At 37.0% G+C, this 23,480-nt stretch overlaps 1 protein-coding gene across 1 annotated transcript in view; it reads right to left on the reverse strand.

Annotated features, from left to right (window-relative positions):
• The window catches only part of DCDC1 (doublecortin domain containing 1), a 445,514-nt gene that overhangs the window by 366,874 nt on the left and 55,160 nt on the right, over nucleotides 1-23,480 (reverse strand). The window contains exon 7 of the mRNA XM_036860073.1: nucleotides 11,454-11,547. Within this exon, the coding sequence (XP_036715968.1) occupies nucleotides 11,454-11,547 (94 nt within the window). The remainder of the gene's footprint in view (nucleotides 1-11,453; nucleotides 11,548-23,480) is intronic.

Below are 23,480 nucleotides of genomic sequence, written 5' to 3' on the forward strand. Positions count from 1 at the left end.
ATTGTAAGCAAAAACTTGGGGGCTTTAATTGACTTTAAGTTCAATTTAGGTCAATGATATAATGTATGTAAAAGAAATAATAATGCAAGTTTAGGCTAAATAATGATCTGAAAAAAAAAAAAAAGAGGAGGTGGGGCTGCTTTACTCATCATTGATTAACCTGGAAAATTGTGTACAATGTGGGGTCAACAAAGAGGAATACCAAAAAAACTAAACAGAACAAAGAGTTACCAGGATGGTGAGGGGTCAGAGAAATAGATGGAGAGACTGGAGATATTTAAAGTGGAGAAGATTTAAATCACACTTGTTCAAATATTTAAAGGCAGTCATAGACTGAGAATTAATTTGCATTATTCAACTCCAGAAGACAAAATCAAGACTAACGGTAAAAGTTTAAAAGTTATTAGATTTTTTAAATTAAATTAGAGCTATCAGAAATAGAACAAGTAGTGGCTGGATGGACACTTATTGGAGATGATTTAGAGGAGATTCATGACAAAGTGAGGTTTTGGTGATGACCAAAGATGCTTCTAATGCTGAGATCCAAAGTAAATCAATCAACAACACTATTCTAAAGCAGCTATCAAAAAAATGTAGTCATGGGCTTCCCTGGTGGCGCAGTGGTTGGGAATCCGCCTGCCAATGCAGGGGACACGGGTTCGTGTCCCGGTCGTCCCGGTCTGGGAAGATCCCACATGCCGCGGAGCAGCTACGCCCGTGAGCCACAACTACTGAGCCTGTGCGTCTGGAGCCTGTGCTCCGCAACAAGAGAGGCCGCGACAGTGAGAGGCCCATGCACCGCGATGAAGAGTGGCCCCCACTCGCCGCAACTAGAGAAAGCCCTCGCACAGAAACGAAGACCCAACACAGCCAAAAATAAATAAATAAATTAATTAATTAAAAAAAAAATGTAGTCATTATCATTTGTTTTTTACACTGCACTATGCATCTAATAATGCATACTCATCTTCAGGCTTTTAAAGTTCTATGGAATATGGCAAAATACTATTCAGAGTGGTGGTGAATCACTAAGTGACAGCACTGAGAATTAGCAACAAAAAGTAGTTAATAGTGGGTAATTTGTGCAAATTTAATTCAACAAATAATTTTTTTGAATTTTAATTCACTCATTCATTTAAAAAGTGTTTTTCATCACTTACTCTAACAAAGATTATACTTAACAATTATTATTTAAATATTAATTTTTTGCAGGTCTATTACATGCTCAGTCCCATTGTAGATATTAAAAGATTTTTGGAGTTTTTTTTTTTTAAGTATGAGAACAATATCTTTCTTTAGTTAAAGAGATAAGTCCTACACATGAAACAGAGATATAAACAGTGTTATGTATATATAAACAAATGTTATGACATATGGTACAGACATATGATATCAAAAGAAGTTATAAGAGGTATTAGTAAACAAAATAATGCTTGAATGTCAGGATATAGAGTGTGAAGACTGTCCTGATATGTAAAGTTTTGAGCAAAAAAAAAAAGGATATTTTAGGAAGATCACTCTTTGGCCACACAAAGGATTAAGATTTAGGAATAGAATTTAGTCTAAGTAGTAAATAAAGACAATGTGATAATATTTATGAAGTATGAATAGCTATCTATATTTGGTATCTATTGCCACAATAATGCTGCATAACAAACCACCTCAAAACTCAGAGGCATAGAACAACAAATATTTATTAAGCTCAAGAGTCTACAAATTACCTGGGTGGTTCTGCAGGTCATAGCTGGGCTAGATCACATGTCTTGGAATCAGCTGGCCATCTAGGATGACCTTGGCTAGACAACTGGGATGAAGCGGTTCTGCTCCACTTGTCTTTTTTTTTTTTTTTTTAATAATTTTTGAAGTAAAATTCACATAACATAAAATCAACCATTTTAAAGTGAGGAAATCAGTGGCATTTAGTACGTTGAAAATGTGCGACCACAACCTCTAGCCAGTTCTGACAAATTTCCTTCATTCCAAAGTAAAACCCCTCATACATTAGTTTCCCCATTGTCGTCTCCCCTCCAGCCTTAGAAAACATGAATCTGCATTCTATCTCTATGGATTTATCTACTCTGGATATTTCAAATATAAATGGAATCATGCAACATGGTACCTTTTTTGTCTGGCTTTTTTCATTTAGCATAATGTTTTCAAGGTTCATCCATGTTCTAGCATTATCAGTACTTCATTCCTTTTCATGGCTGAATAACATTCCATTCTATGTATATACCACAATGTATTTCTACCTTCATCTTTTCATGGATGTTTGGTTTCCACCTTTTGGCTATTATCTACACTGCTGCTATAAATATGCATGTACAGGCACATGTTTTTGATTATTTTCAATTATTTTGGGGTATACATTTAGGAGTAGAATTGCAGGGCCACATGGTAATTCTATGTTTACCTTTTGGAGGAACCACCAAATCGTTTTCCAAAGTGGCTGCACCATTTTATGTTTCCAATATCCAAAGTTTCCAATTTCTCCATCTTCACCAACTTATTTTCCATTTTGTCTATGTGTGTGATTTTTATTTTATAGTCATCACTAATGTGTGTAAAGTGTTACTTCATTGTGGGTTTGATTTGCATTTCCCTTATGACAAAGGATGTCGATGTGCTTCTTGGCTGTTTGTATATATTCTTTGGAAAAATGTCTATTTAGTTCCTTTGCCCATCTTTTTAATTGAGCTGTTTGTCTTTTTGTTGTTGAGTCTAAGAGTTCTTTATATATCTAGGATATTTAACCATATCAGATACATGATTCGCAAATATTTTCTCCCATTTGGTAGGTGGTCTTTTCACTTTCTTGATAATGTCCTCTAATGTACAAATTTTTTTTAAATTTGAAGAACTCCAATTTACCTATTTTTTTCTTTTGTTGCTCATACTTTTGGTGTCATGTCTAAGAATCCATTGCTAAATCCAGGGTCATGAAGATTTACCTCTATGTCTTCTTGGAAAAGTTTTATGCTTCTAGCTCTTATATTTAGGTTGTTGATCCACTTTCAGCTTGTTTTTTCTTTTTTTTTCGTATATGATATTAGGTAGGGGTCCAACATCAGTCTTTTGTATGTGGATATCCAGTTGTGCCAGCACCATTTGTTAAAGAGACTATTCATTCCCCATTGCATGGTCTTGACACCCTTTTGAAAGTCAATTGGCCACAGATGTATTGGTTTATTTTTGCACTCTTAATTCTATTCCATTGGTCTATATGTCTCTGCTTGTGCCAGTACCACACTGTTTTAATTACTGTAGCTTTACTTGTGGTATGTTTTGAAATTGGGAAGTATCAGTCCCCCAAATGCAAGGAGTTAACAAAACTCAAGGTTAAGGGCACAATTCTCCACAAGACTGCCCTCCCTCTGACCAGCTGCCTACAAATTCTGGGGTCTTCACTACCACCTTAGGGTCAGTATTTTGCTAGAATGTCTCGTAAAACTCAGGATAGGGCTATACTTAGGGGACCAAGATGGTCAGGAACCCTGAGAAACACATGAGTAATTTTGGAGAGAAAATAACACAAAAATATTGAGACTTATGGAGGGACCCTGACTAGGTGGCTTCATGCTTTGATGATGCTTTAATATGCAAGGACTATGTGGGTTTTTTGTTCATTTGCTTGCTTGCTTTTTAACCTTGGTGGTGTCTGGCAACTTACATTGGGTCATGTAGTGGAATTTTCAGTTTTATATTTGTGCTCTTACTGAAGGGACTGTACATGGAGAATAGGGAGGTTGGCCTGAAATTTTTAATAAGCAAGAACTGTGTAGAATTTTGAGCTTGATGGATTACAGCAACTGAATGCAGCTGGGATTATTTTCCACTAACCTTGGCCTTCAGAAAATGCTAGCCCAGGGCAAGGATGGGGTTACTGTGCAGGCTGCAGCTACTGGCACTTGAACTAGGCAGTGAAAGTCACCTGATACTGCAGGCAAGTCTGAGATTGGGATTAGATCATTTTAGGCATTGGAAGGGAGAACAACAGTTGCTGTTTTTCTGTGTTTTGCAACTAAATCTGCAGGTCAGGACTTTAAAGTTTAGTGGCAGCTGGGTTCTAGCTGCTACAGTGAGGTTCTATTATTAAATTGATAGTACCATGCCTAGATAGGAAGCATTAGGTCCCATGCCTCAAATTCTGTTCTCCATTATGTTATTTTAAACTACATTCTGGGCCAAAAAGGAACTGTGGACGAGCTAACCTTAGATTTGTGTGGCTTGTCCACAAGCTTTTAAAGTAAACTCCACCAATTCAGGTTGACTCTAAGTTTATTTATCACATAAATGTTGACCATGGTTCTAATTGTCAGAAACCCAAACTATGGCTTCACCTATAGAAAAGTAGTAGATTTGTTGTAAAAAGAATGCTTTGTCTTCTTCAGTTAAGTAGTGAAACAACTCAAAGAAAGGATTACAAAACTAGGAATCAGATTTGTTAAAGGAATCAAGAAGAAAGTAAAGTGGTTTTAAAATATGCTTCAATCTTACAATCAGAACAAAGCAGTGTGTGCATGAAAACAAATAAGATGGCTTATTTAGCTCAAGGAGGAAAGAGATTTCCTTAGAATAAATGTAAACGTCTGATCTGAGAACACATTTGACAGATATGAAAAATAAAAACTAAGATCGTGAAGGCCAGGTATGAGGGTACAGGAGGTACATCCAAGTCTAACTACTCTTAAAGAGGTTATTATAAAAGGGGGGTATATTTTAATTGTTACAAAATCAGAAATAAGAAATGGGGCCCCAGTGAAACCTAACAGAGAAATCTCATAGATAAGATCTCAGAGAGCAAATCTTCTCTGGAGAGCAATTTCCCGGAGAAGGCAGAATCCTGAATATTGTGAAGAGGTGGCATTTAGGTTACAGATAAATTAATAGCAAGAGAAATCAGAGAATCTCTTATGAGGATGGAATAGTTATACAAAGAGTGCACATAAAATCTGAACAAACTGGAGAGGGGAATACTAAGAAGATTAATATAAAGTACTCCAAAAAAAAAAGTATTTGGTGAACTCCAAAAATGTATGGGCCTAAGATTAAGATTAAGAAGAGGTAAAGGCAAGATGAATTACATTACAGGAGATCCAGGCAGAACAAGAATAAATCAAGGAGTCCAGATCTAAATTAGACGTTGGACTGTGGGAAAATACATCCTGGGTAGGATTATTTAACTCAGGGAGGCGAAAATGGATAAGACTGGTTTGAACAAAGGATGCTATTGACAAACTTGGAATTTATTGACTTCATATCTCTCACTATGAGAGACCCTGCAAGGAAAAAAATAGCTAGAGAAATATGTTAGAAAAACACAAGTATGGACCAGAAAGCAAAAAGAAGGTAAAAGAAAAGAAAAACCTCAACTGCTGCAAACAATGCAGCCCCAAGTCTGTTACAGGAGGGAATTTTTCTGAAAGGAACAGGAGTTCAGTAGAGGCAAACCCTGGAGGCAAATCCTAAATACTGAAGAAAAGGATGACAGAAACGTTCACTCAAGACCAGGAGCATTCAAAAACTGAGGAAAGGGGCTTCCCCGGTGGCGCAGTGGTTAAGAATCCATCTGCCGATGCAGGCGACACGGGTTTGAGCCCTGGTCCGGGAAGATCCCACGTGCCGCGGAGCAACTAAGCCCGTGCACCACAACTACTGAGCCTGCGCTCTAGAGCGCGTGAGCCACAACTACTGAGCCCACGTGCTGCATCTACTGAAGCCTGCGCACCTAGAGCCTGGCTCTACAACAAGAGAAGCACCACATTGAGAAGCCCCGGCACCGCAATGAAGAGGAGACCCCGCTCACCGCAACTAGAGAAAGCCCGCACGCAGCAATGAAGACCCAATACAAACAAAAATAATAAATAAATAAAAATTAAAAAAAAACCTGAGGAAAGACCATGTCTTCAAGAGGAAATGGCAGTACTGTTGGCCCTCACTGGGCACCTAAGAACATGAGCCTCAGAAACATAAACAGTTCCTTCAATTCAGAGATCCACTGAAAGTTATTCTCCAGTTGGAACTGATGTGGAGATGAGGGGGAAGCTGTGTCCATCAAGCAGGTTTCTTAGGCCAGAGGTCAGTACAGCAGTCACCGGGACCCAGGATTGAAATTAATGCTTCCAAGGCAAGGTGGACACTATGCCACTAGATAGGGCCCGTGCTTGGTTCAGCACGGGGTCCGGAAACACAGGACTCAGAGGGAAAGAAACATTAAGGTGTTTGGAATATTTTACAAAGGCAAATAACGGTAGAGTTATTTTCATAAGTCAAACAAGTCTTTATGACTGGGGCTACCACCAATGTAAATTTCTAAATGTTGCAAGAGTGCAACACTCTCAGTACCCTCTGAGAATAATAATAACAGCAATAATGATGATAATGTTATATAACATTTACCAAATGTCTGGCACTTGTTCTAAGGACTTTACACAGACTTCACTTAATCTTTACAACAATCTATTAATGTAAGTATTATAATCCCTATTTTACAGATTAGGAAACTCACTCTCAGAGAAATGAATAACCTGTCCAAGGTCATACAATAAGTGGCATAACTGGAATTTGAGTTCTGGCTCCAAAATCAAAGCACTTAACCAACACTTTATGAAGCCTCTTTGAGAGAGGAGACAGTGTATATTGGTCAATTTTTCCTGTAAGATATTATAAATACATAATGCTATAATGAATGCCTTGATGGGAGATTGCTTCCCACTGAGTTATGTCACAGGTCATAGACTCTGCTCAACAGTATAAACTGTCTGGCATCTTGGAAAGTCTGACATGAAGAATGCTTTCTCTTCTTTGCCTTCCTTCACTTAGTCTCTGCTATGGTCTTTGGCAACAAGCACATGGGTCTGGATCATGCCAAACAGGAAACAACATTTTGCTTGGAATGGCCACATGAGAAACTGGGGATTGGATTCTATTCTGAATGTGCTGGGTGTGGGACTGATGTGATCATCTTTTGGTTCAGTCGGAAGTAAGAAACATGAGAAAGTTGGTGTAGACCCAATTCAACTTCTGAAGCCCTGAGAGATGACACCCACTGCAGGAGCCCAGACAGTAGCTGTTATAGGAATTCCAGCTCAGACCAGGCATCCAGAAGCCATCTGGCTGATACTGGAAAGAATAAAATAGGAAGGACTTCAATTTCTTTGAGTTTTAATTTGAGAAGTTTGAACTTTTATTGGATTTTAACTCACAAAGGTAAGATTATTTGATTATGAAATTCACTTTGTGGACTTTAAACTTTTGGATTTTAACTTCTTTGAAATCTTATTCTTCAAATTTGATTTCTTTACAAAAAATTGATAATGGGCAAGAGAACATGCAAATTCAGGGTATGTTATTAGAATTTTGTAATTGAAATACAAATGTTAATCGTGTCAGTTGATCTCATTGTAGAATCTCTGAAGAACTTGTTTAAGAATATATAGCTATTTCGGACAGCTAATTTGAGGTAGGAAATGGAATAGAAAATGAATGTTTTGGGGTTTCCCTGGTGGCGCAGTGGTTGAGAATCTGCCTGCTAATGCAGGGGACACGGGTTCGAGCCCTGGTCTGGGAGGATCCCACATGCCGCGGAGCAACTAGGCCCGTGAGCCACAACTACTGAGCCTGCGCGTCTGGAGCCTGTGCTCCGCAACAAGAGAGGCCGCGATAGTGAGAGGCCCGCGTACCGCGATGAAGAGTGGCCCCCGCTTGCCGCAACTAGAGAAAGCCCTCGCACAGAAACGAAGACCCAACACAGACATAAATAAATAAATTAAAAAAAAAAAAGAAAGAAAATGAATGTTTAGTGTTCCATAGCATGGCTTTGGATCCAATTTAATTAATGTACTATTCTAACTCATTTCAGAATCTTCTAGGGTAAATTTCATACTACCCACCATGATCTAGAAGGTTCCACAAAGGAGCAGGGTTTGGTTATTGGAACAGCAGCATCATAAAGGTCCTAAGAGACTGAGTATCTCCTTCCACAAGAGGGAGAGTGCCTCCCCTGGTTCACCATAATGTAATAATTAAGCTAAAGAAGTTAAGATAACAAAAAGTTGGGGAATGTTTGGGGGAATAAGAGTGTTGTTATTAAACAACTTCATCAAACTCTGATACTATCTACATGTGTTCTGCCACTACTATGTGCTTCTGTAACATCGGGTAGCTCATATATGATTAGTAAACAGGGGAATGATGTCAGTAAGATATAGAAGTTTGGTTGGTGAATATGTGCTTTTTCCTAGGCAAATGAGGCCAACAGAGTAGGAGTAGAAGTCTATTCTTTAGCAGGGAAGATAAAAGACGTTAGCTTGGCTGTTGCACCGGGGCTCCCTCCCCAGAAAGGTGCACCCTATGCCTTGCATTACTCTTTGTGGGAGTTTTGCTTCCTCCTGTGCCTTCTTTAAAGAAGCCCCAAACCTGGCTCAAACCTCTAGTTGACTTTCGTCTGCATTATCTCACATTCTATTGTTTTTGTGCAGCTTTAATATCTTTTGAAGCAGCACTCTGAGATGCCTACCTAGGCTATTTATATTATCTCCTAAGTTAATAATTATCATTTTAGTTAGTATTCTCATTTTAAAAGTGCATAGACTTTGGTCTTCCTCAAACCCATTTTTCTCACAGCACCATTATTTTTGAGGGTGTAATTTTGCAGAATGCATTTTTCACACTTATTTTATGCTCTAGCAGAAATGCTGTACCAGTATGTTGACCATATATAGGAATACAGCACCTTTACACAGTGGGTAGTTCTCTTATACTCTCAAAAGAATTGATCAACATAGGAGCCACAACTAAAGAACTTTTCCACATGTAACAATATAAATTTCTTTGTTAAAATCTTCTATGGTTTAGAAATTTAAAAACACAAGTGATTTGCAAATCCTACGTGTTTTTAAAGGTTTTACTAGACTTGATAGAGTAAAAAAAGTGGTTTAATGTCATGTCAAATGTACTTATTTCTCACAGCACAGGAGGAACAATTGAAAGTATATCTAATCCCCAAAAAAGAAGCAACAGATAGGAGAAAATCTTTTATTTTGTACATCTGTTACTTTTAGTTCTTGGTACAATTACGCTTCTAATTTGTGCTTAAAAATAATAGATAATTGCTATGATATTAATATTAAACATTATTAAATGACTTTTTCTGATCTGATACAGAGCAAGTAATCAAAAAGAAGCCATATATCGAATCAGAATGTTAGCATTTATTTAAAGTAAAAGATAACTTTCATATAATACTTGACCTTTCCCAAGTTAAAGTTCAGAAGACTATCAGACACAAAAGTTTAGGGATCTCAATCATTTGATGCACAAAATTATACTAACAAACAAAGAAAAAAGAAATCCAGAAACCTAATGTTAAGTGACTAGAGTGCTGCACACTGGAAGTTCCTCCAACAGGATTAGCTTCTTTAAGTATTTTAAGTCCAGTGAGCTTGTTATGCTTCCCCATGTTAGTAGTTGCATAGGCTAATTTCAGCTGGCATAAGCTTCTATAAGTATGCAAAAACACAGGGCAAGGCATGCATTAAAATGTGATAATAGCACACTTCTGGGAAACGTGAAGCATGAGGCATGAATCTGAATGCCTCTGGCATCCATGAAGTCTCACACCTCAGAGTCAGAACTTTTCTGTTTTGATAAGTAATTCTGTTATACCACATTTGGGAAGGGAAAAAAAAATCAACTTTCTAAATTTAATCTTTCATCTTAACCAGGGTTCCTTAGAGTTTCAACTCTAGCAATTTAGCCAAATATAATTTTTTAATTCCAGGTGAGATGGAAATCATTCAAAGCTAGACAGGGTCTTAAGAAAATGCATTATTTATTTATTTTATTAATGCAAGTTTAAGAGCGATTATATAATATTGTTTATCATAAAGAAAATTTAAGCCTATGTGATGGGGGAGAGGACAAAAATGTAAGAAGGAAGAAATCAACTTAATAATGTTACTCTCCCCACTCCCCCAAAAAAGACCATAAGGAAGGATTCTCTGTGTTACTTATGTCTTAGAGGTAAATAACTAATGCTTCTAGATAATGGGTAAGTGTCTACAAGTGCTTTAAAATCTTCAGATGAAAACTCCTAATAAAATGAAAAATAATGCTCATATCTAATATAAACATTAAAAATAAAGAAAAATAGATTTGGTTTCTAAATACACACACACATATATAATACTTAGTAAAAAAAATTTTAAGAGTTATAAACAGTGAGTATCAAAATATCACAGTGGTTACTCAATAGTATTAATTAAGGATGATAAAGCCAGGAAAGTTTGCTTTTATACAATACAAGCAAGAATATTGGAAACAAATGGGAGTATCCAGTAGCGCTATATCCCAAAATCACTTACAGTTGTCTGGATCTAGCCTTGCAGTTAAGTATGCTACTTAAGGTTTTGGCCCTCTTCAGGTATATGAAGTTAAGGTTTAAATGAAGTGATAGGACCATACAGTAGCGCATTTAATAGTGTTAATTGTGGCACTATTAAAGTAATATTAATTACTACTAAAGAAATAAAAAGTAAATTTTTTAAATAGTAAAAAGTAAAGTAATAGTAGTAATTACTACTGACAGTAATTTAATGATGTGAAATCATGTATTTTTGCTTTCAAAGACTGGCAAATCAGCGCCTTAAGAAATAAAGAGGGAGGTCTCATATCTTGACAAAGACATACAATAAAATTGTTTTAAAGCACATTTCATGACTTTTGAAAAACCTCTAGAAGTTAACCAAAACATTAAAAAAACTCTGAGCATACAGTAGCACAATTTCTTGTCTTTCTCTTTCGAAAGCTGTATACCATAGAAATTGTTAAATATGAAAATATATCAATTACTTTTGTTTATTAAGTTATGGCTTGCTAAGGTTAAAATACCCATCATTTTTTAAAAAATCTAAGCTTGTGCTGTGCTTAGATGACTGTTCATGACCCTCCCAAAATTCATATGTTGAAATCTAATCCCTAAAGGGATAGTATTTGGAAGGGATTAGGTCAAGAGGGTGGAGCCCTCATGAATGGAATTAGTGTCCTTATATAAAAGACCTCAGAGAGTGCCCTTGTTCCTTCCACTATCTAAGGACACAGTGAGAAGACAAGCATCTATCAATCAGAAAAGGGCCCCCAACAGACAAAGAATCTACCAGTGCCTTGATCTTGTACTTCTCAGCCTCCATAACTGTGAGAAATAAATGCTTAATGTTTAAGCCACTTGGTCTATGGTATTTTTGTTATAGTAGCCCAAATGGACTAAAACATGATGAAATAAAAGATTCCCCAAACCTTAATACTGTTTCATGATTTCCCTTCATATAAGAATGACATGTTATAATTAAACTGGTTTTTATATCTTTTCCTTTTAAATGTACAAAGGAAAAACAAAATTATGTAAATGCCTTTTGAAATAGTATCACATAGCTTACAAAATCTTTGCCACTTACCTTTTGAAATATCTTTAATTTTCCTGCCATACAAATCATAAAGATATCTGGCTGGTGAATTTAGGTTCATTCTCACTGTGCAAATATCTAAAACCTACACAGAAAAAAAAAAAAAAACCTTATAAATAATTTATCACAGTTAGCTCTAACGAAATTGAATACACATTTAAAGTCCTTTCTCTACTATATGGGTATTTTAAATTATATTATAAAATAAAATTTGACGATTTATCAAATGTTTCTAATATATGAAATGGAAAAAGGCAGTTAAAATGGTTAGATTCCAATTGTACTTTGAGCACACACACAAATATTAATAAAAGGAGAAAGGAGATGTAAGGAATATTAAAAAGTAGTTATATATTATTTAATAAATGGTAGAACTCTGGGAGATTTTTATATTATTCCTGCTATTTTCTATATTTTTCATTTATTTTACAATGGGGAGGATATTATGTTTTAGATGAGGTTTTAAGGTACTTTCCTTAGCTTTTAAAGTCTTTCCAAGTATCTGAAAATAAATTATAAACATAGTGTGATCACAGTTCACCTTGATAACTTATGTGCTTTGGGTACTAAAAAATGGAATTAATAAACCACATTTCAAGGTTTTCCATGAGCCTGAGTTTGAAGAACTTCACGTTTAATGGTTTCTAATATGCTAAAGCCCTTCTCTTAATATTTTAATTTCTCAACCTGTTCTTTTTTTAAATTAATTTTATTGGAGTATAGTTGCTTTACAATGTTGTATTGGTTTCTTGCTATACAGCAAAGTGAAGCATTCATACATACATGCATATTCACTCTTTTTTGGATTTTCTTCACATTTAGGTCACCACAGAGCACTGAGCAGAGTTCCCTGTGCTATACAGTAGGTTCTCATTAGTTACCTATTTTATACACAGTAGTATATATATGTCAGTCCCAATCTCCCAATTCATCCCACTCCTCCCTTCCCCGCTTGGTAACCATAAGTTTGTTCTCTACATCTGTGACTCTATTTCTGCTTTGCAAATAAGTTCATCTCTACCATTTTTCTAGATTCCACATATAAGAGATATTATATATTTGTTTTTCTCTTTCTGACTTCATTCTGTATGACAGTCTCTAGGTCCATCTCTGCAAATGGCACTCTTTCATTCTCAACCTGTTCTTGATATAGCCCTTATAAAGGTGTAACAATCATCTTTCCAACATCAGGGAAGACTTAAACATGCATCAGTTGGAGAGAAAGTTCTACTCACAAGATGAGAAAAATTAAAGTAACAGAGGGGAGTTGGGAAGTATCAGGAACCTGAGGGCAGACTTTTATCAGGCTTTTGGAAGTGACTCCCAAAACATGAAACTTGCCACATTCATTTAAAAGTCCATAATATATTCCAAATCCAAACCGAAAGTACTTTGTCTTCCATTCTTACTGTTCATAGCTGTAATATATTGCTTTTACATAACCAAGAACTGCTGAAGGACAATGTTCATTATATGATTATATTTAAAAATTTTTCTGATTACTCCATTTCTGCCCACTTTTATCCCTATTTTAAAACTGGAGCCTGTAATCCTAGCCCTAGCCCAATCAACCCATTTTCTTTGTGACAACAGACATATTTAAACAGCTTAATGTATACGTAGAGGCAAAACTGTACTTTCCTTTCAGTCTGGAGAACAACTTTCAAACGTTGTGACTCAGTTGGTTTATCATCCTAATTGCTATATCAAGGGATGTGTTGCATTTAAAAGGCAAATATTGAACTGATTAATTTAATCTGACAAATTGACCTTTACTGGATTATATCAGAGGTTCTCAGCCTTTATTCTACCCTTGAACATGACCAATAATTTTCCCACATGCCACATACTCCCAAGGCCATTCACAGGACTGTGTGTGTTTCTTGCACTCTAGCTGCAATCCAGAGCTTTGGGCAATGTTCAGAAAGTATGTATTGCTGCTGTTTTTCTCAAAACCAAGAAGACTATTCGTGATTAAAGATAAAGTTATAGGAATAATCTTGAACCCTCTAATTTAGGAGGGAAATATTCACAGTAGCTTTAACTAGCTTTACCTAGTTAAAAAGCAAGGTACTTGCAATGTACTTCATAAGTGACTGCAAGCATTGTCATGTGGAGCAAATCCACTGACCTCCAATCTGCCTACTTGAAGTGTGTCAGTGCAGGAGGACCAATGTCACGTGTCCTCATAAGTCAGACACAGTGCTCCCTAACTTAGAATGGCCCTCTGATATCACTGTCCCTACCTCTCTCCAGCCAACTTGCCCATGGCTGGGACTGGTCCTTGCTACCCAAACAAATAAGGTAATTAATAACTCTGGCAACTCTCTAAACCTTACTCTTCCTGCCTTCCCTCCTAACCTCTTTGGGTTAATTTCTTTAATGACTACTACACACAAGTTAACCTAGGTCTCCCATCTAATGGACTCAAACTTTTATTAAAGATGCTCAGAAAACAATATTCGAAATATAAGAGAGGAGGTATCAGGAGAAGAAACTGCAGTTTGGTCTGTGACTTGGGACAGAAAGGATAGTGGAACATACAGACTGACACTGGCAGGGGATCTACACATTTTTAGTAATTAACACAGTCTCTGACTAGAAGAATTCTTCTGTTCATCACTTTCTTCCATGTGACTCTGTGCCCAAAGATTATCTTTTACCATCACCAATGACAAAAATACTCAAAGGAGTTAACTCGTATGCATTCTTCCTTAGCCAGTCACCTCTGAATACTACTAAGAATCTACAGTTGGTCCCATAGACCCTAAAGAGATGCAACTCCCTCCTCAGGATCACCACATTCTTCATCTTTCCATTTTTTATGTTTAGCTCTCAATTTCTTAAGATTACAAATCTATTATTTAAAAGTGCAACGAATCCCCTTTAGTACAAATTATATCCCCTAGTTACTAGTGAAGCTTCAAATACCTAAATATCCTCCAAAGTTATAATTTACCAATTAAACTAAGTAAAATATGAGCTATTTAAAGGTAGTCCCATTTACTTCAACTAAAATTTCTATGATTTTTAAAATTATCTCAAATATTGCTGCCTTTGAGTCTTAAAAGAATTAGCCAAGTAAAATCACACGGCTTTTCAACTCAAAGATTCTTCTTTTCATTGCTAAAACATCAGTAAAAATGTTTGTGCAAGCCAAGTTTTAAGAGTTAAATGAGTTTATAAACTGGCAATAGAAAATCAGATATATTAGAAATTAATAATGCATCAACAACACTGTCATTCTCTCCTACTTTCAGGATGAAAGATCCTTGCAGTGTTTAAGCAATGCCAACCTTCAGTAATCATTTTCTCACAGTAAGTTATCAGTGGTATGAATTAGTATCAATATAAATTTCTGTCAAAAGCCCTGAAATGAAGCCTCTACTTGTAAGGTCATTCTTAAAATTCACAATTGAAAAATGTTCAACAGTGCCAACTTGCTATAATATTAAGGTTAATTAAAATACCGTTTCCACTAATCTGTACCTGTTAAGCTTGTTAAAATATTTCTTTTTTGTTGTTGTTGTTAATTTCTTATAGCTTAGGTTGTAGAGAACTCTTCTGATACTGAAATCTAAAAACCATCATGCTATAAAACCAGACTCCTCTTGATGAGCACCTGGGAAGAGATTTTCCGCAAACTCTTTTTAGCTGAGTTCATTTGTTTATAGTTTTGGGAGTCACCTCCATGCCCAGACACATCTGGTGCAGTTTGCAGCTTCTGGAATGGCCACCATAGAGGTGGCGTGGTTCCACAGTCTACAGCCTCTGAGTTTGGTTTGGCACTACCCAAACGTCCAGGTGAGAGAGTATGCTTAGCGCAACATAACCCCAGGCCGAGTGAGCTGAGTCTACAAGCCATCAGCTCAAACAACATCATCTTCCTCAAACACAGAGAACCTTGATATCTTTTAACATATTTTTATGAGTCAAGCCCAGAAATGTAAGCCCAGATTTAGACCTCCCTACACAATCTCTTCAAAGGATCCTCTAAAGCAGGGGTCAGCAAACTACACACACCATGGGCCAAATTCTGGCCACAGCCTGTTTCTGTATGGCTTGTGGGCTAAGAATGGTTTGTATGTTTTTAATTGTTAAAAAAATGATCCAAAGAAGAATAATATTTTGTCACACTTTTACAGTATATGAAATTCCTATTTCAATGCCCATAAATAAAGTTTTCTTGGAAAACAGTCACACTGTTCATTTATACATTTTCTATGGCTGCTTTTATGCTATGCAACAGAGTTGAGTGGTTGCAACAGAGACTTTATGGTCTGTAAGAAGAAGAATATTTACTGTCTGCCCCTTTACAGAAAAAGTATTCCTACTCTCGGTGTACTGCATCATCATTCACTTAAGGTTCTATATTTTCTTGTTCTTTATATATTATTCTCAACTTCTTCATCCATTTCTAAAACCTTTGCATTGTGCACTCTGAAAACGCTCCCCCCCCCCCCCCCCCGATCAACAAAATCGACTAGACCCTTAACCTCTTCTAAAAGAAAACGAGCTTTCCCCTGAGTTCACTCATTTCCTCAGAGCCCTCTCAAGTGCCGGGAATTTAGTCTCTCATATCACACAATCTCAAATTTGGGAAGTGGTGTTACTTACAATGTTATTTCAAGATAATTTCTCCCCAGCCCTCTTATGGAACAAACAAAACAAACAAACCCTGCCCCCCCTGAGCATCCTGACCTTCAAGTGCACCATCTCTCCTCGGTCTACTCATTCTTCCTCATTCATGGATAACCTTTGCCACAAGTCCTAACCCTGGGTGACCCTTATTGTTTACTCTCTGTGTGCACACCAGGAAGCCTGGTGCTCCTGGAGAAAGTCATGCAAATGAACACATCTTTATCACTATTACTCATAGTCACCAACCTCCATGGTCCCTCAATACTGCCCAGTCACTTCTATTTCATATCTTTGGTCAAATCTCTCCTTTCCTTGCCACAATAAATATTTCAAACTATCTCTGCTGTGTTTTTCTCCACCCAGCCTCCCCTCCCCTACTTCCCTTCTTGTTGTCAGCAGATGGAATGACCTCCTACATGAGAGAGAAAACTGAAGCTTCATCTTCCTGCTACCAAAGCTACAAGCTTACCTACTTCTACACCCATCCTCTTCTTTACCCTCTAGTTGTATTACAGGAGTCCCTGCTCCTATCTAAGGCCAATACTACACCTATGCTTTCAGTTATGTTTGCTGTCAGGTTTTAAGGCATGATATTTACCCATCATTTCTTGTATATTTAACTACTCCTTCCCAACTAGATTTTTCCCACTGACACTTAAACATGATCAAGTCTTTCCTATCTTAAAAATTAAATCCTCCCATACTCACATCTCCCTCTAACTATTCTGATGCACAGCTAAATATCTTTATCATTTCTCTGTTTCCATTTCCCTTCTTCCCACTCATTCTCAGGCCACTCCAGTCTGGCTTTCGGTATCATTTGACTGAAATAACTCTCACAAAGATTACCAATGACTACTACATTGACAAATCCAAAGGACATTATCTTAATGCTCATTAATTTTGATCTTTGAATAGCATTTGAGCACTTCCTCTTTCTTTAAACTTCTTTTTTTCCTGAATTCTGAAATGTGATAATCCACTAATTTTTCACCTGCTTTTTGTTTTGTCTTCAGAGGCTCATCCTCCTCTATTTATTCACTAGAGTTCTTGAAGGTGGTCCTAGCCCTCTTCCTGCCTCACTCTAAATTCTCTCTTAAGGCATTCTAATCAATGCCCCAATGTTTCATCTTCCATCTACATACTGACAACTTCCAAACTGGTATGTCTATCCCTGGAATCCTCTGAGCCTCAGACCAAATAATACCTATTCAGTATCTCCACTTAAATAGATCAAAGATCCCTCAAAATCAGCATGTCCCAGACTGAATCCCAGCTCTTCCCCTTCAAGCCTAGTCTTCTTCCAGCGTTCTTTGCCTTAGGAAAACATACCTCCTCTATCTAGATATGCAAACCAGAAACTGCAAAATCATCCCTGATACCCTTAACATCTCACTGCCCCTTACCCCATATATCCAAGCTATTATCAGGGCCTGTCGGTTTTATCTTCTAAAAATCTTAGAAGTCCACCCACTTTATCCATTTCCACTCCCTAGGTCCAGGCTATTATCGTCTGTCACTAGGACTCCGGCAATACTTAGCTAATAGTCTCCCTACATCTACCTGGCCCACCCAATCTGTTTTCCACTGAGGGCCAAAGTAAACTATTCAAAAACACGAATCTGGTACCCTCTCTTCCACTCCTAACTAAAAGCCCCTATATGACTTCTCACTGCTCTTTGGAGGAAAAAAGGCAAAAATGTGTAACCTTCCCTACAAGGCTACTCTCTCCCTCATATACTGACCTTTCAATTTGGGATTCATCCTGTTCACTCTGCCATGGAATCCTTTCATATGCTGTGCTCTCTGCTTAAAAAGGTTACCATCTTCAGTATCCTCCTTGTGTACCCAAATAAATCCTGTTTATCTCTTCTCAGAAGACCTCCTTATGTTACCTACTCCTTATTCAATAATTTGACCATTTTACAAAAGCCCTTTCCCACCACTAGACTTAAAGCTCCTTAAGAACAGGACCATGGCTGGTTTTCCACATCCTTATATCTAGGTGCTTGGCAGAAGTTAATAGTCATAAAAATACCATGAATGAATGAATGAGTGAAAGTTAATATATGTCTAATTTAAATTCATTTCATCATAAATTTTATATTGTTATTAAGAGTTTGATATAAGTAGCCAATAAAATTTCTGACAGATGTTATAAAATTATGCTATAACTAAAGTGTGTGTAATTCCAGAACAAATATTTCAAATAAAACTAATTCTTTTTAGTACTAGAGCACTGACCCTGTGAAACAGAGCAGGATCCTATGGTCCTTCCCCGCCACCCCCATTCAACCATGTCTTCCGCCTGCCTTTTGCCTGTGAAAAAAACTGTAGCCAAAAAATAAGTTTAATCAGAAAAGTGAGAAAATGCAGAAACAAAAGAAAACAGTCCAACAAGACTAAATAATAATAGTTTAGTCATTAAACAGAGCCAAGGACCTTTAGTTCCTTCTCAAGGGCTCTAGATAATATCCTGAGCCATACTCTGTGAGCTATCTTGTAGATATTGAAACCCCCCATCAGGTGGAAGGAGTTAACTACATGATGACCAGACTGTAGCCATGACATAAGCTGCCACAATTCCGGGAATAGGCCTCAAGAAAATGGGAACAAACTGACCCTGGAACTGAAGATTGTACTTAAAACAATTAAGATGACGCTGGTCAGACCACCGCATGACCAATTTCAAGATGACGGTCAGGAGCTGAATGTGCTGTTTCTGCATGTAGCCCCCTCCCTCCTTCTATAAAATTTCTTGCTTACTGATTGTCAGTGGAGGGGCGGGGGTGGGGAGTCAGCCTTTGGACAGTAGTCCACCCTCTCCCCCACCCTCGGTTGCCAGCATCCAAAATAAAGCAAACTTTCCTTTCCACCAACCTTTCGTCCTTATCGGCTTTTGAGCGGCAAGTAGCCAGACGCAACTTTCGGTTACACCTGTACTCTGCTTAGGAAATAAATTAACAAAACCTCTTCACATTGGAAGCAATACTCTCAGTTGCCTACCCAGTATCCATTCTCTTCCTCATCCTTGCTGTACTGATTTTGATTAAGGGTTTACGCTTTCTCCTTTTGGCTCAAGGAAGGCTACAATTATCTTGATTGGTATAACTCAATTATAGTGATCCCATGCCCCTTGTCAGTGAATGATTTGGGGATGGACACAATCTAGTTCTGGCCAATGTGACACTAGAAGGGACTTCTGGGAAAGGCTTCTTCAGTCATAGGGAAGAGATGGTCCTTTTCTACCTCTAGACAAATTTGTACCAGGCTGTGCAGCAGCCATGCTGTTACCAACATATGAAAGAGCACAAAATCCAGAAAATTACAGAGAACATAACTGGACTCCTGTCCTACTATGCTTGAAGCTGCCCTACCTCTGGATTTCTTGCTTCTTTTTTGCTTAAACCTGTTTGAAACAGTATTCTCTATTATTTTCAGCTAAAGTCATCCTAACCAATAGAAAAATAAATTTTTTGGCTCAGTTCCTTCAAATGAGAAACACTGTTTCAGCTAACTCAGTATTATTAGTATGGTAAGTAGATTACAACAGTATTCACTATATAAAGCTAAGAAGCAAACTATTTTTTTTTTAATTTTTGAATTTTATTTTATTTATTTTTTTATACAGCACGTTCTTATTAGTCATCAATTTTATACACATCAGGGTATACATGTCAATCCCAATCGCCCAATTCAGCACACCACCATCCCCATCTCCCCGCAACTTTCCCCCCTTGGTGTCCATACGATTGTTCTCTACATCTATGTCTCAACTTCTGCCCTGCAAACCGGTTCATCTGTACCATTTTCCTAAGTTCCATATACATGCATTAATATACGATATTTGTTTTTCTCTTTCTGACTTACTTCACTCTGTACGACAGTCTCTAGATCCATCCACATCTCAACAAATGACTCAATTTCATTCCTTTTTATGGCTGAGTAATATTCCATTGTATATATGTACCACATCTCCTTTAGCCATTCGTCTGTTGATGGGCATTTAGGTTGCTTCCATGACCTGGCTATTGTAAGTAGTGCTGCAATGAACATTCGGGTGCATGTGTCTTTTTGAATTACGGTTTTCTCAGGGTATATGCCCAGTAGTGGGATTGCTGGGTCATATGGTAATTCTATTTTTAGTTTTTTAAGGAACCTCCATACTGTTCTCCATAGTGGCTGTATCAATTTACATTCCCAACAACAGTGCAAAAGGGTTCCCTTTTCTCCACATCCTCTCCAGCATTTGTTGTTTGTAGATTTTCTGATGATGCCCATTCTAACTGGTGTGAGGTGATACCTCATTGTAGTTTTGACTTGCATTTCTCTAATAATTAGTGATGTTGAGCAGCTTTTCTTGTGCTTCTTGGCCATCTGTATGTCTTCTTTGAAGAAATGTCTATTTAGGTCTTCTGCCCATTTTTTGATTGGGTTGTTTGTTTTTTTAATATTGAGCTGCATGAGCTGTTTATATATTTTGGAGATTAATCCTTTGTCTGTTGATTCATTTGCAAATATTTTCTCCCAATCTGAGGGTTGTCTTTTCATCTTGTTTATGGTTTCCTTTGCTGTGCAAAAGCTTTTAAGTTTCATTAGGTCCCATTTGTTTATTTTTATTTTTATTTCCATTACTCTAGGAGGTGGATCAAAAAAGATCTTGCTGTGATTTATGTCAAAGAGTGTTCTTCCTATATTTTCCTCTAAGAGTTTTATAGTGTCTGGTCTTAGATTTAGGTCTTTTATCCATTTTGAGTTTATTTTTGTGTATGGTGTTAGGGAGTGTTCTAATTTCATTCTTTTACATGTAGCTGTCCAGTTTTCCCAGCACCACTCATTGAAGAGGCTGTCTTTTCTCCACTGTATATCCTTGCCTCCTTCATCATACATTAGTTGACCATAGGTGCGTGGGTTTACCTCTGGGCTTTCTATCTTGTTCCATTGATCTATGTTTCTGTTTTTGTGCCAGTACCATATTGTCTTGATTACTGTAGCTTTGTAGTATAGTCTGAAGTCAGGGAGTCTGATTCCTCCAGCTCCATTTTTTTTCCTCAAGACTGCTTTGGCTACTCGGAGTCTTTTGTGTCTCCATACAAATTTTAAGATTTTTTGTTCTAGTTCTGTAAAAAATGCCATTGGTAACTTGATAGGGATTGCATTGAATCTGTAGATTGCTTTGGGTAGTATAGTCATTTTCACAATATTGATTTTTCCAATCCAAGAACATGGTATATCTCTCCATCACTTGGTATCATCTTTAATTTCTTTCATCAGTATCTTATAGTTTTCTGCATACAAGTCTTTTGTCTCCCTAGGTAGGTTTATTCCTAGATATTTTATTCTTTTTGTTGCAATGGTAAATGGGAGTGTTTCCTTAATTTCTCTTTCAGATTTTTCATCATTAGTATATAGGAATGCAAGAGATTTCTGTGCATTAATTTTGTATCCTGCAACTTTACCAAAGTCATTGATTAGCTCTAGTAGCTTTCTGGTGGCATCTTTAGGATTCTCTATGTATAGTATCATGTCATCTGCAAACAGTGACAGTTTTACTTCTTCTTTTCCAATTTGGATTCCTTTTATTTCTTTTTCTTCTCTGATTGCCATGGCTAGGACTTCCAAAACTATGTTGAATAATAGTGGTGAGAGTGGACATCCTTGTATTGTTCCTGATCTTAGAGGAAATGCTTTCAGTTTTTCACCATTGAGAATGATGTTTGCTGTGGGTGTGTCGTATATGGCCTTTATTATGTTGAGGAAGGTTCCCTCTATGCCTCCTTTCTGGAGAGTTTTTATCATAAATGGGTGTTGAATTTTGTCAAAAGCTTTTTTTGCATCTATTGAGATGATCATATGGTTTTTATTCTTTAATTTGTTAATATGGTGTATCACATTGATTGATTTGCGTATATTGAAGAATCCTTGCATCCCTGGGATAAATCCCACTTGATCGTGGTGTATGATCCTTTTAATGTGTTGTTGGATTCTGTTTGCTAGTATTTTGTTGAGGATTTTTGCATCTATATTCATCAGTGATATTGGTTTGTAATTTTCTGTTTTTGTAGTATCTTTGTCTGGGTTTGGTATCAGGGTGATGGTGGCCTCATAGAATGAGTTTGGGAGTGTTCCTCTGCAATTTTTTGGAAGAGTTTGAGAAGGATGGGTGTTAGCTCTTCTCTAAATGTTTGATAGAATTCACCTGTGAAGCCATCTGGTCCTGGACTTTTGTTTGTTGGGAGATTTTTAATCACAGTTTCAATTTCATTACTTGTGATTGGTCTGTTCATATTTTCTATTTCTTCCTGCTTCCGTCTTGGAAGGTTATGCCTTTCTAAGAATTTGTCCATTTCTTCCAGGTTGTCCATTTTACCGGCATAGAGTTGCTTGTAGTAGTCTCTTAGGATGCTTTGTATTTCTGTGGTGTCTGTTGTAACTTCTCCTTTTTCATTTCTTATTTTATTGATTTGAGTCCTCTCCCTCTTTTTCTTGATGAGTCTGGCTAAAGGTTTAACAATTTTGTTTATCTTCTCAAAGAACCAGCTTTTAGTTTTATTGATCTTTGCTGTTGTTTTCTTAGTTTCTATTTCATTTATTTCTGCTCTGATCTTTATGATTTCTTTCCTTCTGCTAACTTTGGGTTTTGTTTGTTCTTCTTTCTCTAGTTCCTTTAGGTGTAAGGTTAGATTGTTTATTTGAGATTTTTCTTGTTTCTTGAGGTAGGCTTGTATAGCTATAAACTTCCCTCTTAGAACTGCTTTCGCTGCATCCCATAGGTTTTGGATTGTCGTGTTTTCATTGTCCTTTGTCTCTAGGTATTGTTTGATTTCCTCTTTGATTTCTTCAGTGATCTCTTGCTTATTTAGTAATGTATTGTTTAGCCTCCATGTGTTTGTCTTTTTTACGTTTTTTTCCCCGTAATTCATTTCTAATCTCATAGCATTGTGGTCAGAAAAGATGCTGGATATGATTTAAATTTTCTTAAATTTACCGAGGCTTGATTTGTGACCCAAGATGTGATCTATCCTGGAGAATGTTCCATGCGCACTTGAGAAGAAAGTGTAATCTGCTGTTTTTGGATGGAATGTCCTATAAATATCAATTAAATCTATCTGGTCTATTGTGTCATTTAAAGCTTCTGTTACCTTACTGATTTTCATTTTGGATCATCTGTCCATTGGTGTAAGTGAGGTGTTAAAGTCCCCCACTATTATTGTGTTACCGTCAATTTCCTCTTTTATAGCTGTTAGCAGTTGTCTTATGTATTGAGGTGCTCCTGTGTTGGGTGCATATATATTTATAATTGTTATATCTTCTTCTTGGATGGATCCCTTGATCATTATGTAGTGTCCTTCCTTGTCTCTTGTAATAGTCTTTATT

This window comes from Balaenoptera musculus, chromosome 8 (genome assembly GCF_009873245.2).
Source record: "Balaenoptera musculus isolate JJ_BM4_2016_0621 chromosome 8, mBalMus1.pri.v3, whole genome shotgun sequence".
NCBI lineage: Eukaryota > Metazoa > Chordata > Mammalia > Artiodactyla > Balaenopteridae > Balaenoptera > Balaenoptera musculus.